Source organism: Pseudophryne corroboree, chromosome 2, assembly GCF_028390025.1.
Source record: "Pseudophryne corroboree isolate aPseCor3 chromosome 2, aPseCor3.hap2, whole genome shotgun sequence".
In the NCBI taxonomy this organism is placed as follows: Eukaryota; Metazoa; Chordata; class Amphibia; order Anura; family Myobatrachidae; genus Pseudophryne; species Pseudophryne corroboree.
The window spans coordinates 427,219,232-427,240,747 of NC_086445.1; the positions used below are offsets into that span (position 1 = coordinate 427,219,232).

General features: G+C 48.5%; 1 protein-coding gene across 2 annotated transcripts in view; it reads right to left on the reverse strand.

Annotated features, from left to right (window-relative positions):
• Window positions 1-21,516, reverse strand: part of ZBTB11 (zinc finger and BTB domain containing 11) — a 54,327-nt gene that overhangs the window by 25,065 nt on the left and 7,746 nt on the right. For both annotated transcript variants that reach the window (XM_063953593.1, XM_063953592.1), the window contains exons 3-7: window positions 20,514-20,745; window positions 19,209-20,407; window positions 2,632-2,805; window positions 1,740-1,961; window positions 1,084-1,228 (exon numbers count right to left, since the gene is read on the reverse strand). In XM_063953593.1, coding sequence (XP_063809663.1) covers window positions 1,084-1,228; window positions 1,740-1,961; window positions 2,632-2,805; window positions 19,209-20,407; window positions 20,514-20,745 — 1,972 coding nt within the window. The remainder of the gene's footprint in view (window positions 1-1,083; window positions 1,229-1,739; window positions 1,962-2,631; window positions 2,806-19,208; window positions 20,408-20,513; window positions 20,746-21,516) is intronic.

A 21,516-nucleotide genomic window follows, 5' to 3' on the forward strand; every position in this document is an offset into this window, starting at 1 on the left:
TATATGTGATGTAATTTAGCCAGCCAAGGTGTTTATATTGCTGCTCAGGGCGCCCCCCCCCCCAGCGCCCTGCACCCATCAGTGACCGGAGCGTGTGGTGCATGAGGAGCTGCAGTGCTGTGCGCTACCTTGGTGAAGACTGATGTCTTCTGCCGCCGATTTTCCGGACCTCTTCTTGCTTCTGGCTCTGTAAGGGGGCCGGCGGCGCGGCTCTGGGACCGGACTCTGAGGCTGGGCCTGTGTTCGGTCCCTCTGGAGCTAATGGTGTCCAGTAGCCTAAGAAGCCCAAGCTGGCTGCAAGCAGGCAGGTTCGCTTCTTCTCCCCTTAGTCCCTCGATGCAGTGAGCCTGTTGCCAGCAGGTCTCACTGAAAATAAAAAACCTAAAACTAACTTTTCCTAAGAAGCTCAGGAGAGCCTCCTAGATTGCACCCAGCTCGGTCGGGCACAAAAATCTAACTGAGGCTTGGAGGAGGGTCATAGGGGGAGGAGCCAGTGCACACCAGGTAGTCCTAAAGCTTTTCTTTTTGTGCCCAGTCTCCTGCGGAGCCGCTATTCCCCATGGTCCTTACGGAGTTCCCAGCATCCACTAGGACGTCAGAGAAAAAATCTTAATAAACTGAAACTAACTTGAAAAATGCAAAAAAAAATTAAACTGCAAGGAACAGGACGACTTTTGTGCAAAACAGTCGCCCCATTCCACAATTAGCCATACTATTTTGCAAGCTTCGCTAGTGTAGTTTTCATCTTCAGAGTTCACAACCTTACCACAATGCAGAATGTTGGCCCAATTCGGTTCATCAAATATAAATTTTGCATACTGTAGATTTAGAAACACAGTGAGCAAACTAGGGGATTATATGGCTAGGCAGACTGTTTGCGCACACATCAATTAACACAAAGCATCACCACAATATACTGTAGCTTACTTCTACTAGGCCTATATGAGCTTGGTAATAACAGCATGCTATATATGAAATACTATACGAGCTTGGCCATACCAGAAGTACACGCTGATACAGTACCATGCTGGCTAGGAAAGCAAATTGTAAATAAGTACATAAATAATTTCAATAGCACAATACCTGTATGTGTGCTGATATGTTCCTGCAGACTGCGGTTTGTCACAAATGACTTATCACACATGTCACATTTGAACTGTTTGTGTGTTTCATGTAAGGCTTGGTGCATCTTCAACCCATGCTTGTGAGTAAAGGTCTTCTCACATATCTGAGAACAAGTAGACAATAAAGCAGACAATGACACGTACAAAAGATGTAATATTTAATGTTCTAGATGTACTTTCTTTGCTAAGCTAATTGGAACTGATTTTAGATGTAAAGAGCATGTTACTGGAAGAGTAATCACTTGCTATATACACAAGATATGCATAATTATGTACAACATATAGGCCACCTTGTGCTTTACTTTTTTCCCCAAATTTAATTGCTCTGTGGTGTATCCCTTCCCATAAACTTCCACTACTACCTGCAAATCACCACCAGACTGAGATTCTGCAGAATAGAAGACTATGGGCCTGGCGAGTCCAACTAATTTGAATGAAGAAGGGGAGAAAGGGTGCAAGTAAATGTGGCCAAACCATGGGACCTATCACCCCTCCTTGCTGAAATGCACTGCGTCATTTCAGTTGGTAAAATAGTTAATTTGCTGCGGCACTAGCGTCCATTCTGTCCTGCTCAGTAAGTGTTTCTGCTTGTCCTAAAATATAAAACACACTTACCTGGCACGCATGTGGCTTCACACCAGTATGTTTCAGCATATGTAGTCTCAAAGAGCACATTTTAGGCAGGGTTCTTCCACAAATATCACAAATATACTGTCGTTTTGTTCTTCCTTTGGTCATTCGAAAACCTGCTTCTACAGCAGCTGGTTCTGTTTTACGAGAGTGTCTGATCAGATGAGCCCGTAAGGACGCTCTGTACTGAAACTCCTTCTTGCACAACTGCAAGATACAAAACACAATTTCAGCAACTGGAAATGGTAACATACATAAGATTTGTAAGCTACTAATGACCATCTGTTGTAGTTTTTTTTTTTTTTTTTTTTAAACACGACAGTCCACAAACATTACAAAGTCATTTTTGCTCACGCCAACTTATCATGGCTAATTGAATAGCCCCCAGCGAGACAATTACCCGCGATAAATGATCCCACAAAGGGGTGATTCATTTATTTGGTTGCCCGCCACTAAAGTGAACCCGCCGACAGCAACTGAATTAATCTGCAATCTGGGTGCAAATGCAGCAAGCTCTAAAATTTTTGCTTGCAGCCTACCAAGGTGGCTAGCAGAAATGTGCAAAAAGTGTCCCATTTGAGCCTTGTCGATGTGACTTGTTCCGACGCGCACCCATTACTTTGGGTACCCGAAAAATACAACTGAACAAAATATGTTTGTCTTAATATTGAGTGCATTAACTTTCACCTAAATCTAAGTGGTCTTAAAATGAGTTACTAGATTTCTGAAAACTCATCTTTATTTAGCCCACGTTTCAATTCAATATTTATATTACATATAGTACATCTACATTCTGTCAATAGAAAATTGCAATTAAGTTATGAATATCCTTAACCCATGTCACGAACTCCTCTACTTTCTAATAACAGTCACTTACCGGACACTTGAAGTCTTTGATGCGGTCATGCTGCACACTGTGCATGATCAGGGCATATTTACGCTGAAACACCATACCACATTCTTTACATATGTGCTCCTCTTCCACCTTTGCATCTTCTTTCTTGGGCGGCAACATTCTTTTTTTGCCTCTCTGCACCAATTTCCTAGCAGCCTTTAAGCAAGGGTGAAAAGAAAAAAAAAAAGTTTTACACCATTACTCTATAAAGCAGAGAACAAATTCACAGTTGTGTGTGTGTAACTTAACTTTGCCTGCTTTCGGGCATGTATTGCTCCAGACCATAGCTCCCCTCCCCAAAAAAAGTACATGAAGTACAAACAATAATGTATAATAATACACTTCATGTACTGAGGTTGGTGTTTAAATTTAATTTGACTGATGGATCATATTGAGCACACCTGAACTCGTTGAATGAACCTGGGGTATATTCTTATATTGGTGTCCCTACTTATTCTTAAGTAATCAAGTATTTATCATTTTTTATTGATGTCAATCTGTGCTGGTTAAAGAGATGATAAATGCGAGGTGGAGGTGGCGTATCTCACACTCATAAGAAGCGTAGTAATGCTCATAAAGGTTTCTTTTTTTAGCCGATCTAGGACCAGCTGCTTCTCACATAGGCAGCTTTCTGTGGCTTGCTCACGAGTTAGTAGCCCCAATCATCTTTTTGTGATGATCCTGGAACCTGCCTCGCTCAGACGTTGACCTGCTTTAAACCACTTCATGTGTAGGTGGCAGCTAGTGTCCCACAGAGGAACTTGTGAGCAAGCCATGTAAAGCTGCCCATGGGAGAAGCAGCTGGTCCTAGATCTTCTAAAAAAAAAAAAAAAAAAAAAGAGAAATCTTTATGAGCATTACCACACTTCTTATGAGTGTAAGTGAGATATGTCAACTCCACCTAACATTTATCAACTCAGAAAGAGATTTAACAAAGGTAAGTTCTTACCATAAATTAAATATCTATAGAGAGCGCATATATTCCAATAACATTTATTACATAAAAATTATTTTACTTCTTAAAAATCAGCATAAATAATGCATACACATACATAATAACAATTATGCTAGGAAACACTGCAGTGTCTAATACTCAATTTCACAGCTCCAACATGATCTCAGGATTCCTATATATCAAGGCAGTCCAGAGTCAAATGTATTAAAAAGTCTCTTTTTAAGCTCATGTGTCCGAAGATATTTTTGGGACCGTTGTTGTTTAAATGGCCCACTCTCTTCCTATGGCTAGAAGACTATTAAGTGGGAGCAGCTTGTTCTAATGGTTATTAGTACAGTGTATTGGGATTGAATATTTAGGAATATTGTAGATATAATTCATTTGTGCGCCCGGAAATTGTGCAAACACAGACTCACGTAGAGGTGTTAATTTTTTGACCTTTTCGAGCGCCTGTGTTTGTACAAAAAGTGATTTGAAAGTTCTTACCATAAATCTCGTTTTCTGCTGCGGGGTACACTGGGCTCCACAAGGATAGACATTGGGGATGTCCTAAAGCAGTTCCTTATGGGAGGGGACGCACTGTAGCGGGCACAAGAACCCGGCGTCCAAAGGAAGCATCCTGGGAAGCGGCAGTATCGAAGGCATAGAACCATATGAACGTGTTCACTGAGAACCACGTAGCCGCCTTGCACAAATGTTTAAGGGTCGCACCATGGCGGGCCGCCCAAGAAGGTCCAACAGACCGAGTAGAATGGGCCGTAATGTGAGCAGGAGCCGACAGACCAGCCCTCACATAAGCATGTGCAATCACCATTCTAATCCATCTGGCCAAAGTTTGCTTGTGAGCAGGCCAGCCCCGTTTGTGAAATCCAAACAGTACAGAGAGAGAATCAGATTTCCTAATAGAAGCAGTTCTCTTCACATAGATACGGAGAGCCCGTACCACATCCAAAGACCTCTCTTTGGGAGACAGATCAGGAGAAAAAAGTGCCAGAACCACACTCTCCTAGTTAAGGTGGAACGAGGAAACCACCTTAAGTAAATATCCAGGACGAGTCCTAAGAACCGCCCGGTCACGGAGAAATATCAGATATGGGGAGCTACAGGACAAGGCACCCACATCAGACACTCTTCTAGCTGAAGCAATAGCCAGCAGAAACACCACCTTAAGGGAAAGCCACTTAAGATCAGCTGAACCAAGAGGTTCAAACGGAGACTCTTGTAACGCCTCCGAAACCACCGACAAGTCCCAAGGAGCCACAGGCGGGACTTAGGGAGGTTGGATACGCAACACACCCTGAGTAAAGGTATGCACATCAGGTAAGGTCGCAATTTTTCTCTGAAACCACACCGACAAGGCAGAAATAGGAACCTTGAGGGAGGCCAGACGCAGGCCTAAGTCCAGGCCCTGCTGAACAACAGCCAACAACTTGGCTGTACTAAACTTGGGAGCGTCATAATTGTTAGATGCGCACCAAACAAAGTAAGAATGCCAGACCCTATAGTAAATCAGAGCAGAAGCCGGTTTCCGGGCCCGCAACATAGTTTGAATGACCGCCTCAGAAAACCCTTTAGCCCTCAAGATGGAAGCTTCAAGAGCCACGCCGTCAAACACAGCTGGGCTAGGTCCTGGTAGACACAGGGGCCCTGAACGAGAAGGTCTGGGCGTTATGGAAGTAGAATTGGACGCTCTGACGATAGACCCTGCAGGTCTGAGAACCAGTGCCGTCTGGGCCACGCCGGAGCTATGAGAAGCAGAATCCCTCTTTCTTGCTTGAACTTCCGAATTACCCTGGGCAGGAGTGACACCGGAGGGAACACGTACAGCAGCCGAATCCTCCACGGCACCGCCAGCGCATCCACGAATGCTGCTTGAGGATCCCTGGTCCTTGCTCCGAAGACCGGAACCTTGTGATTGTGTTGAGACGCCATCAGATCTAAGTCTGGAAGGCCCCACCTTTCCATTATGAGTTGAAACACTTCTGGATGGAGGCCCCACTCGCCAGCATGTACGTCCTGAAAGTCCGCTTCCCAATTCAGGACTCCCGGAATGAAGATTGACGATATGGCCGGTAGATGGCGTTCCGCCCAATGTAGAATCCGTGAGACTTCCTTCATTGCCAGACTGCTTCGAGTGCCGCCTTGATGATTTATGTAAGCCACTGTGGTGGCGTTATCCGACTGTACTTGAACAGGACGGTTCTGAAGTAAATGCTGGGCTAGGGTCAATGCATTGAAGACCGCCCGCAATTCCAGAATGTTGATTGAGAGGAGGGACTCCTCCTTAGTCCACCGACCCTGAAGGGAATGTTGCTCATGCACCGCGCCCCAACCTCTTAGACTGGCATCTGTCGTCAACAGGACCCAGTTGGATATCCAGAAGGGACAGCCCCTGCACAATTGTTGGTCCTGGAGCCACCAGAGCAGCGACAAACGGACCTCTGGAGTCAATGAGATCATTTGAGACCTGATCCGGTGAGGCAGGCCATCCCACTTGGCTAGAATCAGCCTCTGGAGGGGGCGAGAATGGAATTGAGCATACTCCACCATGTCAAATGCTGATACCATGAGGCAGAGGCGTCGGAACCGGGGGGGCAAGGGGGCAGCTCGCCCCCCCCAAACAAGGAGAGGCGCCGATCATGTCCAGGAGGAGCGGAGGAGTGATGTGCGGTCAGGTGAAAGACCGCACATTACATTCTTCGCTCCGTGCAGTCAGTGGCGTAACTACTGCCCCCGCAGTCCTCGCGGTGGCTTGGGGGCAAGGGGCTGCGGGGGCGCCACTGACTTTGCACAGATTGACATGCGGACGCAGGCACTGTGGGGTTATATCTGGCACTGGAGGCATATACCTGGCACTGTGGGGGAATATCTGGCACTGGGGGAGCAGGCACTGTGGGGGAATATCTGGCACTGGGGGCATATACCTGGCACTGGGGGGAGCAGGCACTGAGGGGGCATATGTGGCACTGTGGGGGAATATCTGGCACTAGGGGCATATACCTGGCACTGTGGGGGAATATCTGGCACTGGGGGCATATGTGGCACTGGGGGGGGGGGGTATATTTGGCACTGGGGGCATGTACCTGGCACTGTGGGGGAATATCTGGCACTGGGGCCATATGTGGCACTGGGGGGGGGGGGGGGTTTATTTGGCACTGGGGGCATGTACCTGGCACTGGGGGCGTATATTTGGCACTGGGGGCGTATATTTGGCACTGGGGGGGAATATCTGGCACTGGGGGCATATACCTGGCACTGTGGGGGAATATCTGGCACTGGGTGGGGGGTATATTTGGCACTGGGGGCATATACCTGGCACTGTGGGGGAATATCTGGCACTGGGGGCATATACCTGGCACTGTGGGGGAATATCTGGCACTGGGGGGCATATGTGGCACTGGGAGCACGGCCCTAGCAACAAGCACTACCCCCTAGCAACGAGCATGACACCCAGTGCATGAAACCCCTGGCAACGAGCATGACACCCTGAGCATGAAAAATAAGAATTTACTTACCGATAATTCTATTTCTCGGAGTCCGTAGTGGATGCTGGGGTTCCTGAAAGGACCATGGGGAATAGCGGCTCCGCAGGAGACAGGGCACAAAAAGTAAAGCTTTAGGATCAGGTGGTGTGCACTGGCTCCTCCCCCTATGACCCTCCTCCAAGCCAGTTAGGTACTGTGCCCGGACGAGCGTACACAATAAGGGAGGAATTATGAATCCCGGGTAAGACTCATACCAGCCACACCAATCACACCGTACAACTTGTGATCTAAACCCAGTTAACAGTATGATAACAGCGGAGCCTCTGAAAAGATGGCTCACAACAATAATAACCCGATTTTTGTAACTATGTACAAGTATTGCAGATAATCCGCACTTGGGATGGGCGCCCAGCATCCACTACGGACTCCGAGAAATAGAATTATCGGTAAGTAAATTCTTATTTTCTCTATCGTCCTAGTGGATGCTGGGGTTCCTGAAAGGACCATGGGGATTATACCAAAGCTCCCAAACGGGCGGGAGAGTGCGGATGACTCTGCAGCACCGAATGAGAGAACTCCAGGTCCTCTTTTGCCAGGATATCAAATTTGTAGAATTTTACAAACGTGTTCTCCCCTGACCACGTAGCTGCTCGGCAGAGTTGTAATGCCGAGACCTCTCGGGCAGCCGCCCCAAGATGAGCCCACCTTCCTTGTGGAATGGGCCTTAACCGATTAGACTGTGGCAGGCCTGCCTCAGAATGTGCAAGTTGAATTGTGTTACAAATCCAACGAGCAATCGCCCTGCTTAGAAGCAGGCGCACCCAACTTGTTGGGTGCATACAGTATAAACAGCGAGTCAGATTTTCTGACTCCAGCTGTCCTGGAACATATTTTCAGGGCCCTGACAACCTCCTAGCAACTTGGAGTCCTCCAAGTCCCTAGTAGGTGCAAGGCACCACAATAAGCTGGTTCAGGTGAAACACTGACACCACCTTAGGGAGAGAACTGGGGGACGAGTCCGCAGCTCTGCCCTGTCCGAATGGACAAACAGATATGGGCTTTTTTGAGAAAAAACCACCAATTTGACACTCGCCTGGTCCAGGCCAGGGCCAAGAGCATGGTCACTTTTTATGTGAGATGCTTCAAATCCACATATTTGACTGGTTTTAAACCAATGTGATTTGAGGAATCCCAGAACTACGTTGAGATCCCACAGTGCCACTGGAGGCACAAAAAGGGGTTTGTATATGCAATACTCCCTTGACAAACTTCTGGACTTCAGGAACTGAAGCCAATTCTTTCTGGAAGAAAATTTACAGGGCCGAATTTGAACCTTAATGGACCCCAATTTGAGGCCCATAGACACTCCTGTTTGCAGGAAATGCAGGAAACGACCGAGTTGAAATTTCTTTGTGGGGCCTTCCTGGCCTCACACCACGCAACATATTTTCGCCACACGTGGTGATAATGTTGTGCGGTCACCTCCTTTCTGGCTTTGACCAGGGTAGGAATGACCTCTTCCGGAATGCCTTTTTTCCCTTAGGATCCGGCTTTCCATCGCCATGCCGACAAACGCAGCTGCGGTAAGTCTTGGAACAGACATGGTACTTGCTGAAGCAAGTCCCTTCTTAGCGGCAGAGGCCATAAGACCTCTGTAAGCATCTCTTGAAGTTCCGGGTACCAAGTCCTTCTTGGCCAATCCGGAGCCATGAGTATAGTTCTTACTCCTCTACGTCTTATAATTCTCAGCACCTTAGGTATGAGAAGCAGAGGAGGGAACACATACACCGACTGGTACACCCACGGTGTTACCAGAACGTCCACATCTATTGCCTGAGGGTCTCTTGACCTGGCGCAATACCTGTCCCGTTTTTTGTTCAGACGGGACGCCATCATGTCCACCTTTGGTATTTCCCAACGGTTTACAATCATGTGGAAAAAACTTCTCAATGAAGTTTCCACTCTCCCGGGTGGAGGTCGTGCTGAGGAAGTCTGCTTCCCAGTTTCCATTCCCGGGATGAAAAACTGCTGACAGTGTTATCACATGATTTTCCGCCCAGCGAAAAGTCCTTGCAGTTTCTGCCATTGCCCTCCTGCTTCTTGTGTCGCCCTGTCTGTTTACGTGGGCGACTGCCGTGATGTTTTTCCCACTGGATCAATACCGGCTGACCTTGAAGCAGAGGTCTTGCTAAGCTTAGAGCATTATAAATTTACCCTTAGCTCCAGTATATTTATGTGGAGAAAAGTCTCCATACTTGATCACACTCCCTGGAAATTTTTTCCTTGTGTGACTGCTCCCCAGCCTCTCAGGCTGGGCTCCGTGGTTACCAGCATCCAATCCTGAATGCCGAATCTGCTGCCCTCTAGAAGATGAGCACTCTATAACCACCACAGGAGAGACACCCTTGTCCTTGGATATTGGGTTATCCGCTGATGCATCTGAAGATGCGATCCGGACCATTTGTCCAGCAGATCCCACTGAAAAGTTCTTACGTGAAATCTGCCGAATGGAATTGCTTCGTAGGAAGCCACCATTTTTACCAGGACCCTTGTGCAATGATGCACTGTTTTTAGGAGGTTCCTGACTTGCTCGGATAACTCCCTGGCTTTCTCTTCCGGGAGAAACACCTTTTTCTGGACTGTGTCCAGAATCATCCCTAGGCACAGCAGACGTGTCGTCGGGATCAGCTGCGATTTTGGAATATTTAGAATCCACCCGTGCTGATTGTAGCAGTATCCGAGATAGTGCTACTCCGACCTCCAACTGTTCCCTGGACTATGCCCCTATCAGGAGATCGTCCAAGTAAGGGATAATTAAGACGCCTTTTCTTCGAAGAAGAATCATCAATTCGGCCATTACCTTGGTAAAGACCCCAGGGTGCCGTGGACAATCCAAACGGCAGCGTCTGAAACTGATAGTGACAGTTCTGCACCACGAACCTGAGGTACCCTTAGTGAGAAGGGCAAATTTGGGACATAGAGGTAAGCATCCCTGATGTCCCGGGACACTATATAGTCCCCTTATTCCTGGTTCGTTATCACTGCTCTGAGTGACTTCATCTTAATTTGAACCTTTGTAAGTGTTCAAAAACAAATTTTTAGAATAAGTCTCACCTAGCCTTCTGGCTTCAGTACCACAATATAGTGTGGAATAATACCCCTTTTCTGTAGTAGGAGGGGTAATTTAATTATCACCTGCTGGGAATACAGCTTGTGAATTTTTTCCCATACTACCTCCTTGTCGGAGGGAGACTTGGTAAAGCAGACTTCAGGAGCCTGCGAAGGGGAAACGTCTCGACATTCCCATCTGTACCCCCGGGATACTACTTGTAGGATCCAGGGGTCCTGTACGGTCTCAGCGCCATGCTGAGAACTTGTCAGACGCGGTGGAACGCTTCTGTTCCTGGGAATGGGCTGCCTGCTGCAGTCTTCTTCCCTTTCCTCTATCCCTGGGCAGATATGATCTTATAGGGACGAGAGGACTGAGGCTGAAAAGACGGTGTCTTTTTCTGCAGAGATGTGACTTAGGGTAAAAAACGGTGGATTTTCCAGCAGTTGCCGTGACCACCAGGTCCGATGGACCGACCCCAAACAAGTCCTCTTCCTGTATACGGCCATACTGTGCCGTTTGGAATCTGCATCACCTGACCACTGTCGTGTCCATAACATCTTCTGGCAGTTATGGACATCGCGTTTATTCCTGATGCCAGAGTGCAAATATCCCTCTGTGCATCTCGCATATATAGAAATGCTCTATAGTCAATAAAATACTGTCCCTGTCAAGGGTATCAATATTTTTAGTCAGGGAATCCGACCAAGCCACCCTAGCTCTGCACATCCAGGCTGAGGCGATCGCTGGCCGCAGTATAACACCAGTATGTGTGTATATACTTTTTATTATATTTTCCAGCCTTGTCAGCTGGTCCTTGAGGACGGCCCTATCTATAGACGGTACCGCCACTTGTTTTGATAAGCGTGTGAGCGCCTTATCCACCTTAAAGGGTGTTTCCCAACGCGCCCTAACTTCTGGCGGGAAAGGGTATACCGCCCATAATTTTCTATCGGGGGGAACCCACGCATCATCACACACTTTATTTAATTTATCTGATTCAGGAAAAACTATGGTAGTTTTTTCACATCCCACATAATACCCTCTTTTGTGGTACTTGTAGTATCAGAAATACGTAACACCTCCTTCATTGCCTTTAACGTGTGGCCCTAATAAGGAATACGTTTGTTTATTCACCGTCGACACTGGATTCAGTGTCCCTGTCTGTGTCTGTGTCGACCGACTAAAGTAAACGGGCGTTTTAAAACCCTTGACGGTGTTTTTGAGACGTCTGGACCGTACTAATTGTTTGTCGGCCGTCTCATGTCGTCAACCGACCTTGCAGCGTGTTGACATTATCACGTAATTTCCTAAATAAGCCATCCATTCCGGTGTCGACTCCCTAGAGAGTGACATCACCATTACAGGCAATTGCTCCGCCTCCTCACCAACATCGTCCTCCTACCTGTCGACACACACGTACCGACACACAGCACACACACAGGGAATGCTCTGATAGAGGACAGGACCCACTAGCCCTTTGGAGAGACAGAGGGAGAGTTTGCCAGCACACACCAAAAACGCTATAATTATATAGGGACAACCTTATATAAGTGTTTTCCCTTATAGCATCTTAATATATATATAAGCATATCGCCAAATTAGTGCCCCCCCTCTCTGTTTTAACCCTGTTTCTGTAGTGCAGTGCAGGGGAGAGCCTGGGAGCCTTCCCTCCAGCCTTTCTGTGAGGGAAAATGGCGCTGTGTGCTGAGGAGATAGGCCCCGCCCCTTTTTCGGCGGCCTCGTCTCCCGCTCTTAACGGATTCTGGCAGGGGTTAAATATCTCCATATAGCCTCCGGAGGCTATATGTGAGGTATTTTTAGCCAAAATAGGTATTCATTTGCCTCCCAGGGCGCCCCCCTCCCAGCGCCCTGCACCCTCAGTGACTGCCGTGTGAAGTGTGCTGAGAGGAAAATGGCGCACAGCTGCAGTGCTGTGCGCTACCTTTAGAAGACTGAGGAGTCTTCTGCCGCCGATTCTGGACCTCTTCTTACTTCAGCATCTGCAAGGGGGCCGGCGGCAAGGCTCCGGTGACCATCCAGGCTGTACCTGTGATCGTCCCTCTGGAGCTGATGTCCAGTAGCCAAGAAGCCAATCCATCCTGCACGCAGGTGAGTTCACTTCTTCTCCCCTAAGTCCCTCGTTGCAGTGATCCTGTTGCCAGCAGGACTCACTGTAAAATAAAAAACCTAAGCTAAACTTTCCTAAGCAGCTCTTTAGGAGAGCCACCTAGATTGCACCCTTCTCGGCCGGGCACAAAAATCTAACTGGCTTGGAGGAGGGTCATAGGGGGAGGAGCCAGTGCACACCACCTGATCCTAAAGCTTTACTTTTTGTGCCCTGTCTCCTGCGGAGCCGCTATTCCCCATGGTCCTTTCAGGAACCCCAGCATCCACTAGGACGATAGAGAAATCCCTGGCACCGTGCATGGAACCAAGAGCATGAAACCCCTGGCAACGAGCAGGTAATTTAAAAGTAATTAGAAGCCTTACTGTAGAACTTAATGTGTAATGGGCATTACGGTGTGTGGCATAATGTATCACGGACATTGCGGTGTGTGTCAATGTGTCAGGCATTACGGTGTGTTGTATACTATATCACGGGCATTGTGGTATGTGGTATAATGTCTCAGGATCATTGCGGTGTGTGTCATACTGTGTCACAGACATTGTATGTGCTATAATGTATCAGGGGCATTGCAGTGTGTAGCATAATGTATAACGGGCATTGCGATTCCTGTCATAATGTGTCACAGGCATTACGGTGTGGCATAATGTATAACGGGCATTGCGGTGTGTGGCATAGGGTATAACGGGCATTGCGGTATGTGTCATAGGCATTACGGTGTATGGTATACTTTATCACGGGCATTGTGATATGTGGTATAATGTCTCAGGGCCATTGCAGTGTGTCGCATAATGTATCACGGACATTGCGGTGTGTGTCATAATGTGTCAGGCATTACGGTGTGTTGTATACTATATCACGGGCATTGTGGTATGTGGTATAATGTCTCAGGGTCATTGCGGTGTGTGTCAATGTGTCACAGGCACTGTATGTGCTATAATGTATCAGGGGCATTGCAGTGTGTAGCATAATGTATAACGGGCATTGCGATTCCTGTCATAATGTGTCACAGGCATTACGGTGTGTGGTATAATGTGTCGGGGGCATTACAGTGTGTGCATATTGTGTCATGTGCATTATTGTGTGTGGCATAATGTCTAAGGGCCATTGCAGTATGTGGCATAATGTATACTGGGCATTACTATAAGGAGGAAAAATGGCAAATAATGTAAGGGGCATGAATCAGGATTATTTTTCTTTCCTGTGGTGGCTAACGTCTGGGCGTGCAGGTTGCAAAACTGGGGTATAAGGTAGTCTTTTCCTGCAATGCCACGCCCCTTTATGTGAAGCCACGCCCATTCCAACAAAACCACGCCCCCTTTTGGCGGCGCGCGCATATTTGTCCCTTTACTAGTGCCAATTATGGGAGGTATGGAGGGAGGTTCAGGGTAGTGGCTGCAGTGTAGTGTGCGTGGAGGGGGTGCAGGGGTAGTACGTACCTGTCCTGTGCCTGGCAGATCGCTTTATGAGAAGAAGAGGACATCTGCAGGAGAGGCAGTGCTGCGGAAGGTGAGTAATTAAAGACTAATTAAGGTAATTGGAAAATTCCAATTTCTTAATTAGTCATTGGGGGGATTGCCACAGCAGTTAAGCATCCCATGTCCTCACCCTCCCTGTAACTCTCCCTCAGCACCCCTGCCCTTGCCCTCCCTGTAACTCTCCCTCAGCACCCCTGCCCTCGCCCCCCCTGAAACTCTCCCTCAGCATCCCTGCCCTCGCCCTCCCTGTAACTCTCCCTCAGCACCCCTGCCCTCGCCCTCCCTGAAACTCTCCCTCAGCACCCCTGCCCTCGCCCTCCCTGTAACTCTCCCTCAGCATCCCTGCCCTCGCCTTCCCTGTAACTCTCCCTCAGCACCCCTGCCTTCCCTGTAACTCCCACGGCCACTACTATCAGTCACCTCGGCGCCAGCACTGCACTGGTCACTGCTAGTGCTTGATATACTCTCCCTGCTACATTGGGCACGTGGTAGAAAACTAGAGTGACATGGGAGAGCTGAAGTGACATCATACAATCAGACATTCTGATCACTAATTACGGTTATAGCCATACTCATCGTTGCCGCGATGCATATGCATGGATATACGCATCGCCGCAAGCTGCAGTATACGCCGTGCTGCAACTAATCGCAGCTGGCGATTTCACCATTGAAGCCTATGGAGTGCACGCCATAGATGCGGGCACACTAGGCACGCCATCCATGTCGTGATGATGAGTGTGGCTACATCTGTACATGAGGAAGCCAAAACAATAGTATGCTTTTCTGGTTGTGGGAATTTAGTGTTGATCTGGCCTTTAGCGATTCAGCAATTTAGGGGCGCCAAATTGAGATTATATCTTGCCCCCCCCAACCTAAAAACGTTCTGACGCCCCTGCCATGAGGCCCAGCACCTGCATCGCCGAATGTATCAACACTTGCGGACGAGAAAGGAAACAACGAATCCTGTCCTGAAGCTTCAGGACTTTCTCCTGACACAAGAATAACCTCTGGTTGTGAGTGTCCAATAGCGCTCCCAGATGCACCATGCTCTGAGCAGGGACTAGGGAGGATTTCTTCCAGTTGATGAGCCACCCGTGGGCTTGTAGAAACCGGACCGTCATATCTAGATGACGTAGGAGAAGTTCTGGGGAATTTGCCAGGATTAACAAGTCGTCCAGATACGGCAGTATCCTGACCCCTTGACGGCGGAGTACCACCGTCATCACCGCCATGACTTTGGTGAAGACTCGCGGAGCCGTTGTTAAACCAAAAGGTAACGCCCGAAACTGGTAATGGAGGTTGCCAATAGCAAATCTCAGGTATTGCTGATGTGACGCTGCTATAGGAAGGGTGGTCGTCTGTATGCCGAATGTCGGGATCCTGGCGCACAGTATACCGGCGCCGGAATCCCGACACCCGGCATACCGACAACTATTCTCCCTCGTGGGGGTCCACGACCCCCCTGGAGGGAGAATAAAATAGTGTGGCGCGCTTAGCGCGCCACCTTGCCCGCAGCGTGGCGAGCGCAGCGAGCCCGCAAGGGGCTCCTTTGCGCTCGCCACGCTGTCGGGCTCCCGGCGCCGGTATGCCTGGCGCCCGAGCGCCGGCATACCGTACGACACCCTATAGGAATATGCAGGTAAGCATCCTGTATATCCAGGGAGACCATGTAGTCCCCAGGTTCCAAGGCCAGAACTATAGAGCGAAGGGTTTCCATACGGAACTTGGAAACCTTCACAAACCTGTTCAATGCCTTAAGGTTGAGAATGGGCCGGGAGGACCCATTCGGTTTCGGGACTAGAAACAGCGGAGAATAGTACCCCCGGCCCCTCTGCGCAAGAGGCACCTGTACTACGACTCCTGTATCCAGGAGGGTCTGTACCACCGAATGTAGAGTGTTTGCCTTTGTCTGGTCCAACGGGACGTCTGTTCGGCAAAATCGATGAGGGGGTCGGTTTTTGAAGGCTATGGCGTAACCTCGAGTGACGACTTCTTGTACCCAGGCATCTGAAGTGGTCTTCAACCATTCCTGGGTATACCCTAGAAGCCGGCCCCCCACCCTGGGATCCCCCAGGGGGAGGCCCGCCCCGTTATGCGGCAGGCTTATCGGCCTTGGAAGCTGGCTGACAGGCCGCCCAGGCTCTTTTGGGCTTTGGCTTACCAGGTTTGGAAATGCGGGCCTGCTTGTTGTACGCCTGACATTTTGCTTTACCTGAAGGACGAAAGGGGCGAAAGGAAGTACCTTTAGCCTTCGACACAGAAGAAGCGGTACTTGGCAGACAGGCAGTTTTGGCAGTAGCCAAGTAAGCCACTATCTTATTTAAGTCCTCCCCAAACAGAATATCTCCCTTGAAAGAGAGTACCTCCAGGGTTTTTCTAGAGTCCAGATTCATAGACCAGGATCTCAGCCACAATATCTGGCGAGCCAGGACTGACGTAGTAGAGGCCTTGGCTGCTAGGATACCGTCATCAGAAGCCGCCTCTTTAATATAGCGAGAAACTGTGACAATATATGACAAGCATTGCCTAGCATGGTCAGAAGAGATTTCAGCTTCTAACTCCAAGGCCCATGCTTCAATAGCCTCTGCAGCCTATGTTGCTGCAATAGTGGGCCTTTGTGCAGCACCCGTTAGGGTGTAAATCGCTTTCAGACAACCCTCCACACGTTTATCCGTAGGCTCTTTTAGAGACGTGACGGTAGTGACAGGTAGAGCTGAGGAAACCACCATCCTAGCCATATGCGAGTCTACTGGAGGAGGAGTTTCCCAATTCTTAGACAGCTCTGGTGCGAGGGGATAGCGAGCCAGCATCTTCTTTTGAGGCACAAAATTCGTACCCGGGTTTTCCCAGGGTTCCTGACGTATATCCACTAGGTGGTCAGAGTGAGGTAAAACTTGTTTGTTTAACCACCTTCTGATGCTTGAACCTATCTGGTTTCTTAGGAGGGACGGATGGCTCAGGATCATCCGTAATCTGTAGAATCAACTTAATAGCCTCCAAAAGATCAGGAACATCCACATGTGAACTACCCTCCCCATCAGTAGTATCTGAGTCAAAACCTGTGGGGCCAGTGTAAGTGCCGTCTTCATCAGACGAGGTGTCAGTGACAGCAGTGGATTGTGAGGAGACAAGAGCTCGCTTAGAGGACCCCTTGGGCTTAGTTGAGCGATGGTCAGACTTTTCAGTAGTCAGGGACTGGTTCAACTTCTTGAATTGAGCAGATAAATCGTCCGCCCACGGCAGGTTAGCTGCAGGGACCACATACGGTTGTACCGGCATAGGGGGTCCCATAGGGGGTGTTAGTTTATGAACTAGCGTATGTAGAAGCGTGGAAAAAGCGGCCCACGGTGGGTCATTATGTACCTCCGTTGCCACAGTCCCACTGGGAGGCAAGGAGGCCCCAGAACCAGAGCCCACAGCTGCTATATTTTCCTCATAGGGATCTGTGGCTTCAGCAACACCGGCAGTGTGTTCAGCCCCAGAACTGTTACCCTCAGAAGCAGACATGATATAACTTGCAGTATCAGGTAACACAGTACAACTGGCAGCAGTACAATACCTCTTACCCAAACCCCTGCGCAGTGTAGTCAGCACTAGCAGAGATAAAGGAGAGATATGGTGACTAAATCACAGATAAAAATACGTATCAAAGTATATCTTTGTGAAAATCCTATATCAATATAAAACCTGACGCACCAAGCCCCCTTAGGTTATAGAATATAGGGATAGCAAGTTGAGTGAAAGACATGAAATGGACACCACTCAGCTAGCTTATGCACACACAGATAGTCACAGTTTGTACAATGCAGAGGTTATTACTAACAATAATACTGCACTGGACCAGCTTATATAGCTATGTAGTCGATATAACACTGCAGAGTAAGAACTGGATGTATATCACAGGGTAATTGTACTAGAAAACCCTGACTAAATGCACTCTTTCCTAACTAGCACTGTCTAAAAAGGCAGGTAGAATACTTAAGTTTCATGTAAAGTCACAGCACTGACAACCAGGCGGCTTTACACAGGGAGGATTTGCCCAAGCAGTCCCAGGAACAGTGAAGCGGAGAGATAATGGCGCCCAGACACTGACAGGGAGTGAGGGAGAGACAGATATGCAGCTCCAGGGCGGGAACATTTGCGGGAAATGGCGCCCTGGGGCTGGGGCTTCAGGTCTAAGCCTTATCCCCCTGCTGGCAAAACGGGTGTGGTATGGTATGCTGGCGGTCAGGCTCCCGGCGACCAGCATACCGGCGCCGGGAGCCCGACCGCCGGCTTACCGACAGTGTGGCGAGCGCAAATGAACCCCTTGCGGGCTCGCTACGCCATTTTATTCTCCCTCCAGGGGGGTCGTGGACCCCCACGAGGGAGAATAAGTGTCGGTATGCCGGCTGTCGGGATTCCGGTGCCGGTATACTGTGCGCCGGAATCCCGACAGCAGGCATACTGAAGACCACCCGGCAAAACCACCGGGTACTGTGGGCTACTGAAAATGGTTTAGAGAAAACCTGACCTGCACCCATGCCCTGGTGATCTAGTGGGATCGCCTGTACTGCCAGAGTGTCCACCGCCAGCGCACGCGGCCCGCCTCCCACTGACCGCGCCGGATCGCGATAAAGACCGGGTCCCGCTCACCACCTCCTGAAGCGCGGCCACGCGATTCCGGAGAGCCCCCGTCGTGTGTGCCTGACTGTGAAGAAAACCGGAGCCTCCTGCTGTATTTACCCGGCAACCAGGGCTCAGAAGTGCTGGAGCTGCAGCAGTGAATGTCTCCTGACATTTACCACCGCTGCTGCTCTTGTAGTCTTCACTTTATTCTTCAAAAAAGCTCTTTCTTAGGGCTGCCTGGAGCAGCCCCTCCGTTATGTGCCTGCTTACTGCAGCACCAACTACAAAACTGAGCTCCTGTGCAGGGAGGCGGCGCTGTGCATTCTGGGAACAGTCAAAGCTTTGAGCCTGTTGGTGCCTCGGATCAAGATCCTACTCTACACCCCAATGTCTATCCTTGTGGAGCCCAGTGTACCCCGCAGCAGAAATAAATATATTAGAAAAAGTTAATATTGCTTGAAAGAATTAAGGGCCTAATTCAGACCTGATCACCACAGCAAACTTTTTCTCTAATGGGCAAAACCATGTGCACTGCAGGTGGTGCAGACATAACATGTGAGAGAGAGTTAAATTTGGGTGTGGTGCGTTCAAACGGAAATCTAAATTGCAGTGTAAAAATAAAGCAGCCAGTATTTACCCTGCACAGAAACAAAATAACCCACCCAAATCTAACTCTCTGCACATGTTATATCTGACCCAACACCCCCCACCCCCTGCAGTTCACATGGTTTTGCCCATTAGAGAAAGATTCCGCTTTTGCGATCAGGTCCTAAGTTGTGTAGTAAGTAATACGCACCTGTTGGACTGCAGACTTTGGGTTTGACTGTCTATTTAAATGCTTCTTCTCTTTTCCTCTGTGCATCTGGATATATCCGCCTTCCCCCACCGAGCGTTCTCGCAGTTTGCTTTTATAAGGGCCCGCTTCTGATGAGGCTGGAATCTCTGGTGCGGACGTACTCATTTCAAATAACTGAGACCCGGATACCAATGTACTCTCTTCAACAACAGCAGCAGATTCCTGCATAGATGTGCTTTCTCCAACAGATACAATTTCCATTGCAGATGGGTCTCCTCCAACACCTGGTGATTTGGGAGAGCTAGGCAACCGAACACTCTTCGTCTTCAAAGACTCTTTCATTTTTTCCTGAGTTTCATTTTCCACCACGTCGATGTTGACTTCTGTATCCATTTCCTCAACAGATGCAGAGCCTGGAGAAATGACTGTGTTGGCTACACCTGTCTCCAATGTACTTACACTTAACCTGGTCTCTCCCAGCCATTCATCATGTCCTTTGTCTTTACCTTCAGTCCCACAATTTGTCGTCATCTGTGACTCAGATGGATGTGCATCAATAAGAGATGACTGGGAATCTGAGCATCCAGCAGCAGAAGTACTAACTTCTGGAGTTATTTCCATTGTTTGCTGAGGTTCTGTCTCAACTGATGAAACTTCAATAACTGCAGGAACAAGAACTACAGGCTGTAGGACTGAAGATGCATTTGCAATGTATAATGTTGAGGTGCCATCAACAGAGCTGGATGGAATATCACTGTCTCTAGTCAGCTGTATCATGGGCTCCACAGGCAAAGGTGTTGAGATCATACTTGGCTGTAAAGTTTCATTTGCAGTTATGTCGTTTCCAGATACGATTCCTTCTGTGGCCTGACATTCCACATTGTCCAGATTTAAAATCGGTTGATCGCTTACAATCTCTTCCACTACGATCACTGTTTTACCGCCATCATTTGCTGGCTCTTCTATATTGACATTATGCAACTTCTTTTCTGAAGCTACAGTTTGAACATCCCCCTTTAAATACAAAGTGAGCTGCTTTTCCTCCATCTGTTTATGAACGGTCTCACAGATTTCTAGCACTTCGTGCATGAAGAGATGTCGAGCAAGCATTGCAAGTTCAGCCATACTGCAGAAATCAAAGCAGAGGTCCGAAGTGTATGCAAATTCCAGTAATGGCAGGAAACTGGCCTTGCAAAATCCTAGAAATCAAGCCATGAGGAACAATTATACAACAGTTAGCATAAAATGTGTGGCATATCACAGTGCTACTACAGACACACAAACATATATATATCTATATCTTACCGGAGAGATCCACAAAAGCTTCATGGCTGGAGACTGCTCCTTTTTCAATGAATAACTCTCTGAAGTACTCGCTGCTGGCTGCTAGAACTGACTTGTGTGCCTTATATTCCTCACCTTCGATGAGCAGCGTCACATCACAGAACTGATTAGCAAGTCTTTGTTGGTTCAACTGATCCAGCACTGCCTGACCGTGCTTTGGAGAAGACTGCTTCACTACGCCTTTACTATCAACCTTAAGAGTTAAGAATAAAAAAATAAGATTTTACTTACCGGTAAATCTATTTCTCGTAGTCCGTAGTGGATGCTGGGGACTCCGTAAGGACCATGGGGAATAGACTGGCTCCGCAGGAGAGAGGGCACTTTAAGAAAGAATTTGGATACTGGTGTGCTCTGGCTCCTCCCTCTATGTCCCTCCTCCAGACCTCCGTTAGAGAAACTGTGCCCGGAAGAGCTGACAGTACAAGGAAAGGATTTTGGAATCCAGGGCAAGACTCATACCAGTCACACCAATCACACCGTATAACTTGTGATAAACTTACCCAGTTAACAGTATGAACAACAACGGAGCATCAGATCAACCCTGATGCAACCAAACATAACCCTTATTTAAGCAATAACCATATACAAGTATTGCAGAAGAAGTCCGTACTTGGGACGGGCGCCCAGCATCCACTACGGACTACGAGAAATAGATTTACCGGTAAGTAAAATCTTATTTTCTCTAACGTCCTAGTGGATGCTGGGGACTCCGTAAGGACCTTGGGGATTATACCAGAGCTCCCAAACGGGCGGGAGAGTGCGGATGACTCTGCAGCACCGAATGAGCAAACACAAGGTCCTCCTCAGTCAGGGTATCAAACTTGTAGAACTTTGCAAAAGTGTTTGAACCCGACCAAGTAGCCGCTCGGCACAGCTGTAATGCCGAGACCCCTCGGGCAGCCGCCCAAGAAGAGCCCACCTTCCTTGTGGAGTGGGCTTTAACTGATTTTGGAAACGGCAATCC